Here is a 15,226-nt window from a genome sequence, read left to right on the forward strand (position 1 = left end):
TGGAATCTGATGGTTTGATTGCTCCTGTGGACAGGTGTCTTTTATACAGGTAACACAATGAGATTAGCAGCACTCCCTTTAAGAGACTGCTTCTAATCTCAGCTTGTTACCTGTATGAAAGACACCTGGTAGCCAGAAATCCTGCTGAATGATAGGGGATCAAATCCTTCTTTCCCTCATGAACATGCAGATCCGTCATCATTTGTTAGACGCATTTCTGCTGAATTTGTTGTTGTATTCTGTCTCTCAGTGTTACACCGAACATTCCATTGTTAGACCGATCATTTCATTGTGAGGGGCAAACATTCATCATCAGAGGGGATCAAATACACATTTCCTGCACTGTAGGCTGCACCCCAATGAAAAGTCAGCTCAGTGCTCTAGGTCAGGACTACATTTTTATTCTTCCCCTGCTATCAATGGCCAACCCGGTCCCACACTTCATCTGTGTCTTTGGGGGCCTCTCATCTCCTTATGAACTGTTTCTTCCATGATGAAGATCAGCCATGGAGTATATCTGAGGTGTATATCAGGGTGTGCTTCTTCTCCACATGAGAGCTGGGATGTCCAGCAACATTCATCTAGAAGACATTTCCCGCACTCAAGGCACTAATACACCTCCAGGGTTGTGTGGGACCCCTGATGTACAGGAAGACAGGACTTCAGTGAGGAACATTTCCCTCACTCAGGACAGGAAAGTGATTTCTCCCCTGCATGAGATCTCTGATGTTTATGAAGACAGGACATCTCTAAAAAACCTTTTCCACACTCAGAACAAGAATACGGCTTCTCCCCCGTGTGAGATCTTTGATGTGTGTGAAGATAGGATTTCTGTGAAAAACATTTCCCACACTCAGGACAGGAATATGGCTTTTCTCCTGTGTGAGATCTCTGATGTCTGTGAAGACTGGACTTCTGTGAGAAACATTTCCCACACTCAGGACAAGAATACGGCTTCTCCCCAGTGTGAGATCTCTGATGATCATGAAGATTGAACTTCAGGGAAAAACATTTCCCACACTCAGGACAAGAATATGGCTTCTCCCCCGTATGAGATCTCTGATGTCGATGAAGACTGAACTTCTGTGAAAAACATTTCCCACACTCAGGACAAGAATACGGCTTCTCCCCTGTGTGAGATCTCTGATGTTTATGAAGAATGAACATCTCTGAAAAACATTTTCCACACTCAGGACAGGAATACGGCTTCTCCCCTGTGTGAGATCTTTTATGTGTGTTAAGATTGGACTTGATTGAAAAACATTTTCCACACTCAGGACAGGAATATGACTTCTCCCCAGTGTGAAATCTCTGATGTGTGTGAAGATAGGACAGTTGTGAAAAACATTTCCCGCACTCAGGACAGAAATATGGCTTTTCCCCCGTGTGAGATCTCTGATGTAGATGAAGTCTGGACTTAAATGAAAAACATTTTCCACACTCAGAACAGGCATACGGCTTCTCCCCTGTGTGAGATCTTTTATGTGTGTTAAGATTGGACTTGATTGAAAAGCATTTTCCACACTCAGGACAGGAATATGAGTTCTCCCCTGTGTGAAATCTCTGATGTGTGTGAAGATAGGAATTCTGTGAAAAACATTTCCCGCACTCAGGACAGGAATACGGCTTCTCTCCCGTGTGAGATCTTTCATGCACATTAAGTTTGGATTTAGAACAGAACCTCTTCCCTGTTGGAAGGCCGGCCCGGTCCCGCACAGTCTGAGGTTCCTCAGGATACGAGGAATCTGATGGTCCATCTACACTGGGTGGTGCCAGATGGACATTGGAGGGAGCCGGGTTTTCTCCTGGACTATACTGTGTGATGTCCTCATCTTCTACTTTCCAGTCTGGAGACAAAGTGAGACAATCCTCGGAGGTTTTCCTCATCTCCCGGCCATGGACTAAAATACAAAGACAAAGAGGATTACTAGACAGGAGCTGATTGGTTCCCCCAAACCAGGACTCCGCCCACATCAGGCAGCTTGGTCTCTGGGGAGCTTACAATTCCACCCTCAAGGGAACTAGGAAATGGCTCCTCTGATCTCCTACCAGGTCATTTCTTTATTCATGGACCTTAGAAAGGGAGGAAACAACCAGAACTGTCTTTTATAGGAGGGACAGTGATGAGGGGATTATAGGACGAGGGTCCCAACCCCCTCTATCACTCATCGCCATCTTCCCAACACAAGAAGTACTGCACTTCCTTATTTAGTCCATGATTTAGTCATGAAGAACAGCGGGGCTGAGCCCCACCAGAGGTCAGAGAGTGAGGATGGGGGGAGAACAGCCAAGATGAAGACTGGACTGATCCTGAAGACCACCATCATTGGGGTATTGACTCCTCCCTCATTATCACTTTCTGTTTAAGGGTCCAAAGTTGGAGGATGTTATCACATTATTATCACCATGTAAAAGTCTGTGCTCCAATCACATCATCCGATATAAAATGTCCAGCTGGGAGGAAATGGGGGGAACAAAAGAATCTATATTATGTGTATATATAGCAGTGGGGGGAGGGGGGAGAGCAGAAGTCAGGACTATGGAATGTACAACATAGAGTATATAGTGCAGGGGTCAGGAGTATGTAATGTACAACATGGAGTATATAGTGCAGGGGTCAGGAGTATGTAATGTACAACATAGAGTATATAGTGCAGGGGTGAGGAGTATGTAATGTACAACATAGAGTATATAGTGCAGGGGTCAGGAGTATGTAATGTACAACACAGAGTATATAGTGCAGGGGTCAGGAGTATGTAATGTACAACACAGAGTATATAGTGCAGGGGTCAGGAGTATGTAATGTACAATATAGAGTATATAGTGCAGGGGTCAGGAGTATGTAATGTACAGCAGAGTATAAAGTGCAGGGGTCAGGAGTATGTAATGTACAGCAGAGTATAAAGTGCAGGGGTCAGGAGTATGTAATGTACAACATAGAGTATATAGTGCAGGGGTCAGGAGTATGTAATGTACAACATAGAGTATATAGTGCAGGGGTCAGGAGTATGTAATGTACAACATAGAGTATATAGTGCAGGGGTCAGGAGTATGTAATGTACAACATAGAGTATATAGTGCAGGGGTCAGGCGTATGTAATGTACAACAGAGTATATAGTGCAGGGGTCAGGAGTATGTAATGTACAACAGAGTATATAGTGCAGGGGTCAGGAGTATGTAATGTACAACAGAGTATATAGTGCAGGGGTCAGGAGGATGTAATGTACAGCAGAGTATATAGTGCAGGGGTCAGGAGGATGTAATGTACAACATAGAGTATATAGTGCAGGGGTCAGGAGGATGTAATGTACAACATAGAGTATATAGTGCAGGGGTCAGGAGTATGTAATGTACAACATAGAGTATATAGTGCAGGGGTCAGGAGTATGTAATGTACAACATAGAGTATATAGTGCAGGGGTCAGGAGTATGTAATTTACAGCAGAGTATAAAGTGCAGGGGTCAGGAGTATGTAATGTACAACAGAGTATAAAGTGCAGGGGTCAGGAGTATGTAATGTACAACATAGAGTATATAGTGCAGGGGTCAGGAGTATGTAATGTACAACAGAGTATATAGTGCAGGGGTCAGGAGGATGTAATGTACAACATAGTGTATATAGTGCAGGGGTCAGGAGTATGTAATGTACAACATAGAATATATAGTGCAGGGGTCAGGAGTATGTAATGTACAGCAGAGTATATAGTGCAGGGGTTAGGAGGATGTAATGTACAACATAGAGTATATAGTGCAGGGGTCAGGAGGATGTAATGTACAACATAGAGTATATAGTGCAGGGGTCAGGAGTATGTAATGTACAACATAGAGTATATAGTGCAGGGGTCAGGAGGATGTAATGTACAACATAGAGTATATAGTGCAGGGGTCAGGAGTATGTAATGTACAACAGAGTATATAGTGCAGGGGTCAGGAGGATGTAATGTACAACAGGGAGTATATAGTGCAGGGGTCAGGAGTATGTAATGTACAACATAGAGTATATAGTGCAGGGGTCAGGAGGATGTAATGTACAACATAGAGTATATAGTGCAGGGGTCAGGAGTATGTAATGTACAACATAGAGTATATAGTGCAGGGGTCAGGAGGATGTAATGTACAACATAGAGTATATAGTGCAGGGGTCAGGAGTATGTAATGTACAACAGAGTATATAGTGCAGGGGTCAGGAGTATGTAATGTACAACATAGAGTATATAGTGCAGGGGTCAGGAGGAGGTAACGTACAACATATTGTATAAAATACAACAGATAAGACTACAGGGATGTTGAAATTGTATCGCCCAATGCTGGGATATGTAGTTCCAGGCACCGGGCAGGTAGTTTTGTTGAACCCTTAGCCCTGCTGTGGGCAAGCAGCAGGGCTCACCTGTCAGGTGAAAGTATTTTGGCGGCAGCGCTGCCGCCAATAACTTCCACACAGCCTATAATACTAGCCTCCCACCCCCCGCATGAACCTTCCCCATCTACTGTCTCCCAGGCTCCACTTGCCCATCTGCTAGCCCAGGGCCAGTTCACTGCCATTGGCTGGGGGGGGAAATCAGACACGTCTTTCCCCCTCCTTGTCCTGACCCAGAAGTCACATTGGGGTTTATTTACTAAAGCTGGAGAGTGCAAAAATCAGACTCAATTCTGCACAGAAGCCAATCAGCTTCCAGGTTGTATTGCCAAAACTTAATTGAACAAGCTGAGGTTAGAAGCCGATTGGTTTCTATGCAGAAGTGAGTCTGATTTTGCACTCTCCAGCTTTAGTAATTTAACCCCATTATGTCAATTCTGGGTGCCGGTTGAGATTTCCCAGCCATAGAGGCCGGCAAAGAATGCAATGCAGTGCGGTGTGCAGTGCATTACATCCAGGGGAGTACAGGGGAGACACTGGAGGTTTTTTAGACCGTGGATGTCTCAAAAAAGAGAACCTGTCATCAAAGTAATTTTTTTTAATGGTAAAATATTAAAAGGTACCGCCAAGCACATAACATCCCCTCAAAAGAAAAACTGAGCCCCCCCCCCACATATACGCATGTACAAATGTAAAAGCACATGCTGGAGCGCCTACACATGAAAACGTTGATTGCCATACACGTTACATATCGCCGCACACGCCAGAATGAGAGGATAATTCTAGCACCAGACCTCCTCCGTACTCTATACTGATGACCTGTGAGGGGCTTTGAAAGGGTCACCTATAGATAATATAGGGCACTGAAGTTCGCCATTTCACGAGTGCGCACAAATTTCAGGTCTGACACGCTGGATATCTATTTACTCGCTGCGATCTCATCCTTTATATTTTACAAAATATAGGTCATTTATTGCTTTTTTGTGCCCTAAAAAAACTTACTTGTATTTTTTACTGAACTGTTGCGGTAATATATATTATCTCATATTTGGGGGGTTTGTGTCATCTTCAGGTCATAAATAATTTTTTAAACTTGAGAAGAAAAAACACAAAAATGGCTCTGGGAGTGAAAGGGATAGAGGATAAGCCAGACACTCCCCTTTCCTGAGGAGCAGCCAATCGGTGCTCATTACACTACAATGTCTCTCTCCTCCCTGCTAGTCCTCAGGGGCGGGGCTGGAGACAGGTAGGGGGGAGGAGGAGATATACAGCACAATGGTAAAAATATTACACCTTTAAGTCACCATAAAGCCCCTTCTGATTGTATAATCCCGACATTCCTAATACGGTTTGGGTTACATTTTATTTTTATTTGGACAAGTAGATTGTCATGAGGGACAAGTAGATTGGAGACCAATTTATTCCGTGGACAAGTCATTATTTCAAAAATTTTAACACCCCGGGACTATATAGTATCAGAATGATGTTATTTACATCGAATATATAGTGCAGGGGTCAGGAGTATGTAATGTACAACAGAGTATATAGTGCAGGGGTCAGGAGTATGTAATGTACAACACAGAGTATATAGTGCAGGGGTCAGGAGTATGTAATGTACAACATAGAGTATATAGTGCAGGGGTCAGGAGTATGTAATGTACAACATGGAGTATATAGTGCAGGGGTCAGGAGTATGTAATGTACAACATAGAGTATATAGTGCAGGGGTCAGGAGTATGTAATGTACAACATAGAGTATATAGTGCAGGGGTCAGGAGTATGTAATGTACAACATAGAGTATATAGTGCAGGGGTCAGGAGTATGTAATGTACAACATAGAGTATATAGTGCAGGGGTCAGGACTCATAATATTGTTATTCATTAATCAAAGGTCCTTAAAGGGTTGCTTGTCTCTTATCTCCTGAGACTGCACTCAGTGACTTGGGTCTGAGACACTACAGACATATCCCTCCACCCGGCACAGCCAGCAGATAACAGAGAAGGACCTTGAAGGGCCTGGAAGAGTCAGGCACAAGGCAGGAGACCCCAGTCACATGTCCTGGGTGCCTACATTATGCAATGCTTAGAGTAAAAATCAACATTTTGCTTCCAGCTGAACCCCAGAACCTCCATAAATCCAGTCTAGATACATAAATTGTGTCTGCAGCACAGAGAAGGAAGATTATCCGAGAGAAATCCAGGAATACAGGACGGGGAACACAGCTCAGGAAAGTGACCAGGGGATTACAGGCTGATATCACCCAGTCCCCGCCCTACTCTGGACCAATCAGTGAGCAGTATGGGTGGAGGAATGGATTTAGTGTTCATGACCCACCTGTGCTGATCTCTGTAGGAGTGTCCTCCTCTATAAATGTCCCCGTTATTCCATCCTCCTCCATAGACTGCTGATCATCCCTCACATACGCCTCTTCTTCTTCTGCTTTCACCTCAAATTCTATATCGATTGGATCTCCACTCTAAATCAAGGAAATGAGAGAAAATATCATCTGTAAAATGTAAGATCATATAAAATATCCACACATTGTCTTTATGAATCCATGTTCTAGATTCTCCATCCCACCAACCTTGTAATAGTGAGGGATGGTGTGACCTTCCTGTGTGGAATCCCGGGAATACAGAGGACGGGGACATCTCTCTGGGGGGTTCCTGGTATTAGGTGGCTCCATCATATCCTTGTGTCCTTCTGAAAACTCCTCCATCACTCCATACTCCTCATCCTCCTCTTTATACTCTTCTTTAACATCAATATTATCATCCCCGAGGATTCCACTCTGAAAGATATAATAAAACATTCATTGTAACAAACATGCTGTGTATAAATCACAACTACCAATAATTGTCATCATCTACCTGATGATGGTGAGGGATGGTGTGACCTTCCTGTGTGGAATCCCGGGAATACAGAGGACGGGGACATCTCTCTGGTGGGTTCCCATGACTGGATCCATCTGTAGGAAACACACACACTGACTGAATCCATTGTTTCTATGTGTTTATCAGATGATGGGGGATCTAGGTGGATCCTCCATACTGCTCTCTCCTTTACAATAAAGTCTCCTCTTACCCGGTGATGTGAGGGGCGGCTGATTGTCCATCATGACGTCCTTGTAGAGATCCTTGTGTCCTTCTAAATACTCCCACTCCTCCATGGAGAAATAGACAGTGACACCCTGACACCTTATAGGAACCTGACACACACAATGATACAGTCACCATCCAGACACATCCCTTGTCTGTTACTGGAGAATGTCCCAGAATTCCCGGCACCGCTCACCTCTCCTGTCAGCAGCTCCATCATCTTCTTGGTGACTTCTAGAATCTTCTGCATGTTGTGTCTCTCAGGGTTTAGGGAGTCACATGGAGGCACTGTGATGGTCATATGATCACCTGACTTCAGAAGAGGAAATCTCTGTATTGAGGAACCAATAGGAATATCATGTTAGACTCCCAGAATCCTCCTCACCTCTCCGGTCAGGTCTGTGTTTTATTAATAGAGATAAGAGTGATGTCATGTGACCTCCCAGAATCCTCCTCACCTCTCCGGTCAGGTCTGTGTTTTATTAATAGAGATAAGAGTGATATCATGTGACCTCCCAGAATCCTCCTCACCTCTCCGGTCAGGTCTGTGTTTTATTAATAGAGATAAGAGTGATGTCATGTGACCTCCCAGAATCCTCCTCACCTCTCCGGTCAGGTCTGTGTTTTATTAATAGAGATAAGAGTGATGTCATGTGACCTCCCAGAATCCTCCTCACCTCTCCGGTCAGGTCTGTGTTTTATTAATAGAGATAAGAGTGATGTCATGTGACCTCCCAGAACCCTCCTCACCTCTCCGGTCAGCAGGTAGATGATCTCCAGGGTGAGGTTTAGTATCTTCTCAGTCATGTGACTCCGGTCCTCCTCCATCCTCATTGGTGCCATCATGTGATCTATACAGGTCTCCTTGTAGACGGATAACTTTGGGAAATGAAAGTAAGAATGATTTGGATGGTATTGGTCACACAATAATAGGATGTTGATGTGAGGGGGGAATAGGAGGGTTGCTGGACATTGAAGAACTACTCCCCCCATGGGAAGACATTTTGTTTGGAATGTTTAGTGTTTACTACAATTTTGAGGTCGGGGCCCCTTTTCTCTGTTGGGTTTGTTTGGTCCCTGAACTGGTTTTGATGAGTATTAGATCTGCAGACAAGGAATGATAAATCTGATCCTTCCTATGACTAGTTTGCTCTGAGGCAGTGCTGTGAGGTCAATGTCGGCTCATCATGCAGGGATGGTCACTTTACATCACCCGACGCCCGGGATATGTAGTTCTGGGGGCCGGGCAAGTATTGTGTTTAATCTTTATCCCTGCTGAGGGCAAGCCGCAGGGCTCTCCTTTCAGGTGCCAGCCTCTGCCACCCCGTGTGTGTGAACCTCTCCTGTACCTACTATGCTTCCCCGGCTCTGCTTGCCCATCTGTGGGTCCGGGTCAGCGGGTGTCGGAGGGTAGAGGGGGCGGAGGAGAGCGGACACGTTCACTCCCTTCTTGTCCTGACCCAGAAGTGACTTTATGACAGATTTCCCGACCATCAAGGCCGGCAAAGAATGTAATGCGGTGCGATGTGCTCTACATTACATCCAATGGAGTACAGGGGAGACATTGGGGGTCTTTTAGACCCTGGATGTCTCAATAAAGAGAACCTGTCATCAAAAGTCATCTCATAGAGGACTTTGTCCCCTTAAGTAAAAATGTTTTTTTTAATTGTAAACAATTAAAGTTACACCCAAGTACATAACTCCTCCCTTTAAAACATTTTGAGGCCCCCCCACCCCCACATATATGCGCACCCAAATGTAAGAGCACACGCTGGAGCGCCTACACGTGATAACATTGATTGTGATACACGTTACATATCGCCGGTCACACCAGAATGAGAGGATAATTCTAGGAGCAGACCTCCTCCGTACTCTATACTGATGACCTAGAAGGGGCTATAAATGTGTCCCCTATAGATAATACCGGGGACTAAAGGTTGTCACCATTTCAGCACACACAACTTAAGGTTTGACATGTTGGATATCTATTTACTCGCTGCAACCTCGGCTTTTATATTTTACACATAAATGGGTCATTTATTGCTTTTTGTGCCCTGAAATCAGCTTAAGTGTATTTTTTACTGAAATTTGGCATTTCCTAGACTTTGTGATAATATTTTGTGACATAAAAAAATAGAACTGCCGCTATTTTATTCTCTAAAGTCTCTACTTTCAGAAAATCGATATTTTGGGGGTTTTGTGTCATCTTCAAGATAAAGTGATTTTTTTAAATGTGCAAAAAATGCAAAAATGGCTCTGGGAGTGAAAGGATAAGCCAGACACTCCCCTTTCCTGAGGAGCAGCCAATCAGTTCTCATTACACTGCAAGGTCTCTCCCCTCCCTGCTAGTCCTGGAATGCAGTGCTGGAGACAGGCGGGGGAGGGGAGGAGGAGATAAACAGAACAATGTTACACATATTACACATTTGAGTTGCTATAAAGCCCCTTTCATTGTTTAAACCCCCAACATTCCTAAAAGAGCCTCAGATTTATATACATTTGTTGTAAATAGGAAATAACATCTTATTACCTCCTCTGCTGCCACTTCCACCAACGTCTCCTCTATACTTCTTCCCGCCTCGCCTCTCATCTGGAACTTCCTGTCTGTACCTGACATCACTTCCTGTCTGTACCTGACATCACTTCCTGTCTGCATTCCATAGAGACTTCCTGTCTGTACCTGACATCACTTCCTGTCTGCATTCCATAGAGACTTCCTGTGTGAGTATAGGTGAGATCCCCACCTTGTGGAGTTCAGAGGAACTGCAGCCCCGAGATCCATCCCATAATCCCCCTTCCTGTATAATATGTACCTTACAGCAGCGTTTTTCAACCACTGTGCCGCGGCACACTAGTGTGCCGTGAGATATTCTCTGGTGTGCCGTGGGAAAAATTCCAATTTCATCTGTAACATGTGGCTTCGGCTCACAAATAGACCAATCATTAGAATCTAATGATTCAGTGGTCGGCAAGCCGCGGCTCGCGAGCCACATGCGGCTCTTTACCCAGTCTAATGCGGCTCTTCTGTGTGCCGGGCGCCTGCTCCCCTCCCTCCTCTCGGTCGGCCGCTCCCCTGCCTCCTCTCGGTTGGCAGCCCCAAAAGTCCGCGCGGACCTTTTAATCCGGCTTGCGGATGTGGCTGTCAGGATGTGTGTAGGCGGGGCAGCGTGCCGAACGTGAGGGGAGGGGAGCTAGGCTCCTCTCACAGTCCGCCCTGAAGACCCGAACGGCGCGGGAAGACAGCGAGAGGAACGCAAAAGGTAAGTGAATTGACACGGGGGACTTGGCTTACTAGAAGGGGGGGGGGGGGAATAGTACTGTGGGGGATGAAATACTATATGAGGGATGAATTACTTTATGAGGGATGAAATACTATATGGGGGGATGAAATACTATATAGGGGGATGAATTACTATATCAGGGATGAATTACTATATGAGGGATGAAATACTATATGGGGGGATGAAATACTATATAGGGGGATGAATTACTATATCAGGGATGAATTACTATATGGGGGATGAAATACTATATGAGGGATGAATTACTTTATGAGGGATGAAATACTATATGGGGGGATGAAATACTATATGGGGGATGAATTACTATATCAGGGATGAATTACTATATGAGGGATGAAATACTATATGGGGGGATGAAATACTATATGGGGGGATGAAATACTATATGGGGGGATGAATTACTATATGAGGGATGAAATACTATATGGGGGGATGAAATACTATATGAGGGATGAAATACTATATGGGGGATGAATTACTATATGAGGGATGAATTACTGTATGAGGGATGAAATACTATATGGGGGGATGAAATACTATATGAGGGATGAAATACTATATGAGGGGATGAAATACTATATGGGGGGATGAAATACTATATGGGGGATGAAATACTATATGAGGGATGAAATACTATATGAGGGATGAAATACTATATGAGGGATGAATTACTATATGAGGGATGAAATACTATATGGGGGGATGAAATACTATATGGGGGGATGAAATACTATATGGGGGGATGAAATACTATATGAGGGATGAATTACTATATGGAGGATGAATTACTATATGGGGGATTAATTACTATGCTTACTATGGGGGAATATTACTATACTTACTATGGATGACACATACACATCATTCATCTACTCTTGGTCCGGCCCCCGGGTCCAATTATAAAATACTTTATTATTTCATAATAAAGTAATTATAAAATAATTTCTTTGTGTTTGATTCCTATTCAAGAGAATTACTTTATATATAGTCAATATAGGCACAGAGGTAAATTTTTTTAACATTTTCTAATGGTGGTGTGCCTCGTGATTTTTTTCATGAAAAAAGTGTGCCTTTGCACAAAAAAGGTTGAAAAACACTGCCTTACAGGGATACTACGGGAGATGAAACATTACTGAATAAAGGAAGAAGAAATAAATGTAACTCTTATGTAACCAACTGTTCAACAAACATCTCTTATTACATATAGAAAAGTCTTACAAACACAGAACACAAAATACAAATGTATAGCTAATGAGAGCGATCCCGCCAAACCTGATCCTTCTGGGGGGGACAATGCAAAAATATATATCAATCCACTCATAATGACATCATCTTCTGGGAGTGTCTGCACATCCATCCATTTCATTGTCTCAGCAGATCCTCTGCAGCCTATTAGCGCCCATTTCCCTCTCTATGTCTCGGCAGATCTCCTGCAGCCTATTAGCACCCATTTCCATCTCTATGTCTCAGCGGATCTCCTGCAGCCTATTAGCTCCCATTTCCCTATGTCTCAGCAGATCTCCTGCAGCCTATTAGTGTCCATTTCCCTTTCTACGTCTCAGCAGATCTCCTGCAGCCTATTAGCACCCATTTCCCTCTCTATGTCTCGGCAGATCTCCTGCAGCCTATTAGCACCCATTTCCCTCTCTATGACTCAGCGGATCTCCTGCAGCCTATTAGCTCCCATTTCCCTCTCTATGTGTCAGCAGATCTCCTGCAGCCTATTAGCACCCATTTCCCTTTCTATGTCTCAGCGGATCTCCTGCAGCCTATTAGCTCCCATTTCCCTCTCTATGTCTCAGTGGATCTCCTGCAGCCTATTAGCTCCCATTTTCTTCTCTATGTCTCAGCAGATCTCCTGCAGCCTATTAGCGCCCATTTCCCTCTCTATGTCTCAGCAGATCTCCTGCAGCCTATTAGCTTCCATTTCCCTCTCTATGTCTCAGCAGATCTCCTGCAGCCTAAAATGCACCCATTTCCCTCTCTATGTCTCAGCAGATCTCCTGCAGCCTATTAGCGCCCTTTTCCCTCTCTATGTCTCAGCAGATCTCCTGCAGCCTATTAGCACCCATTTCCCTTTCTATGTCTTAGCAGATCTCCTGCAGCCTATTAGCGCCCATTTCCCTCTCTATGTCTCAGCAGATCTCCTGCAGCCTATTAGCACCCATTTCCCTTTCTATGTCTCAGCGGATCTCCTGCAGCCTATTAGCTCCCATTTCCCTCTCTATGTCTCAGCGGATCTCCTTCAGCCTATTAGCTCCCATTTCCCTCTCTATGTCTCAGCAGATCTCCTGCAGCCTATTAGCTCCCATTTCCCTCTCTATGTTTCAGCGGATCTCCCGCAGCCTATTAGCTCCCATTTCCCTCTCTATGTCTCAGCGGATCTCCTGCAGCCTGACTGCTCGGGGGAGGGGTTTTGGCTCCTCTGATTTTGCAGTAAATGTGATTGCATTAGTCCCGTTGATTTTCGTATTTCCATGTAATAAAAGGTGTCACAAGATGCCGGGTTCCCCTTTCTCTCCTCCCTGAGTGTGTATTTAGAGGCGGAGCTCCTGCTGGAATGGCGGTCGGAGGCGGAGTCTAGGAGGGAGACTGACAGAACCCGCAGCAGACTTGCAGGAGTGAGCGAGGAGGATCCGGTTCCTTTACCATCGGAGATGAGGAGAGTGTGAAGGATGTTTCTGACTCTGGGAGCTGAAAAGCTGGGAGTCCTATTGGTGTGGTGAGGGGGAAGCACTACTAGGGGGCGCCCTCACCATCCCGTGTACAAGAGGTGGAAGAAGGCGGGGCTACACTACAGCTGACACAGTTTGGAGGGCGGAGCACTTTCACACCTTATCAACTTTTCACTGATTGGTGGATTTTCGGAGTAAAATAAGTGGATTGAAGTAGATGCAAAGTGGAAGCGGTGGACTTGCAAAGAACACTATACTGAGCACACAATATTGTCTGTCTCCATGGATTTGCACAGGATTTGAGATGATTTCCTATAGCAGCAAATCTGATGAGATGAATGAAGTGGGTGGAAAGTGGAAGCAGTGGATGTGCAGGGAGCAGCATCTTGAGCACAAAGCACTTTATGTTGTGGATGGATTTGCACACGGTTCAGTTTCCTTCATTTATTGATAAACCCCATAAGACCAATGAAGTGGGTGTAAAGTGGAAGCAGTGGATGTGCAGAGAATAGGATTTGGAGCCCCGAGCTCTTTATCTCTGAATGTCTCCACATATTTGTAGTGTATTTGTGATGATTTCTGTGCACACACAATAGGACAGCGCTGTGACACATAATGCTCTTCTAGATGACAGGGAATCCTTCCCTTTGTTACAGCAGCAGTCCGCTAGAAGGTTTTTGTAGGTTTGGAGTTGTTACACATAGCGCGGGTTTTATCCATTTATAGTGATGACATCATTGCCCAAATCTGGGGGTCACCAGCCATTTCCACCCTTTACTCCCAGCTGGGGGGCTTTGTATCCATATACCAGATGTTCTACAGGACTAAATCTGCAATCAATGTTACTGCAAAATCAAAGGGGCCAAAACCCCTCCCCCGAGCAGTCATATATTTCTGTCCCCCTTGGTGGGAGTGGAGGTGACCCCTCTATAAGGATCTACAGTCCATACACACCCAGCACAAGGCCGGGGTCACACTACCAGACGCTTCTCGGGGCTGCAGTTCCTCTGAGCTCCACAAGGTGGGGATCTCACTTCTACCCAGACAGGAAGTCTGTATGGAAGACAGGAAGTGATGTCAGGTTCAGACAGGAAGTGATGTCAGGTACAGACAGGAAGTAGAGAGGAGAAGGTGAAAATGGCAGCAGAGGAGGTAATAAGATGTTATTATTATTATTATACAGGATTTATGGCACCAACAGTTTGCTCAGCACTTTACAATATAACGGGAGACAATACAGATCAATACAAGAGGGATTTGAGGGCCCTGATCCTCGGAGCTTACAATCTAGGAGGGAATAAGATGTTACTTTCTATTTACACTCAGTAACCCACCGTCATGTCCATCCTCTTCCTCCACAGTCATGTCCATCCTCTTCCTCCACAGTCACGTCCGTCCTTTCCTCCACAGTCACGTCCGTCCTCTTCCTCCACAGTCACGTTCGTCCTCTTCCTCCACAGTCACGTTTGTCCTCTTCCTCCATAGTCACGTCCGTCCTCTTCCTCCATAGTCACGTCCGTCCTCTTCCTCCATAGTCACGTCAGTCCTCTTCCTCCATAGTCACGTCAGTCCTCTTCCTCCATAGTCACGTCAGTCCCCTTCCTCCCTATTCACGTCTGTCCCCTTCCTCCATAGTCACGTCCGTCCCCTTCCTCCATAGTCACGTCCGTCCTCTTCCTCTATAGTCACGTCCGTCCTCTTCCTCCATAGTTATGTCCGTCCTCTTCCTCCATAGTTATGTCCGTCCTCTTCCTCCATAGTTATATCCGTCCTCTTCCTCTATAGTCACGT

At 45.0% G+C, this 15,226-nt stretch overlaps 2 protein-coding genes across 2 annotated transcripts in view; one reads left to right on the top strand and one right to left on the bottom strand.

Moving 5' to 3' along the window:
• Positions 1–15,226, top strand: part of LOC149461848 (uncharacterized) — a 59,528-nt gene that overhangs the window by 20,119 nt on the left and 24,183 nt on the right. The window lies entirely within an intron of this gene.
• On the bottom strand, positions 355–1,897 carry LOC149461849 (uncharacterized). Its single transcript, XM_089677635.1, has one exon. It carries the CDS (start codon positions 1,885–1,887, stop codon positions 682–684), a length of 1,206 nt encoding a protein of 401 aa, XP_089533761.1. The 5' UTR covers positions 1,888–1,897; the 3' UTR covers positions 355–681.

Source organism: Staurois parvus, unplaced genomic scaffold (genome assembly GCF_062004578.1).
Source record: "Staurois parvus isolate SC_StPar_1 unplaced genomic scaffold, SC_StPar_1.0 ptg000191l, whole genome shotgun sequence".
Lineage (NCBI taxonomy): Eukaryota > Metazoa > Chordata > Amphibia > Anura > Ranidae > Staurois > Staurois parvus.

Bases quoted from the DNA above. Each gene is read 5' to 3' on its own strand.
- LOC149461849 (XM_089677635.1), bottom strand. From the start codon at position 1,887: ATGAGGAAAACCTCCGAGGATTGTCTCACTTTGTCTCCAGACTGGAAA.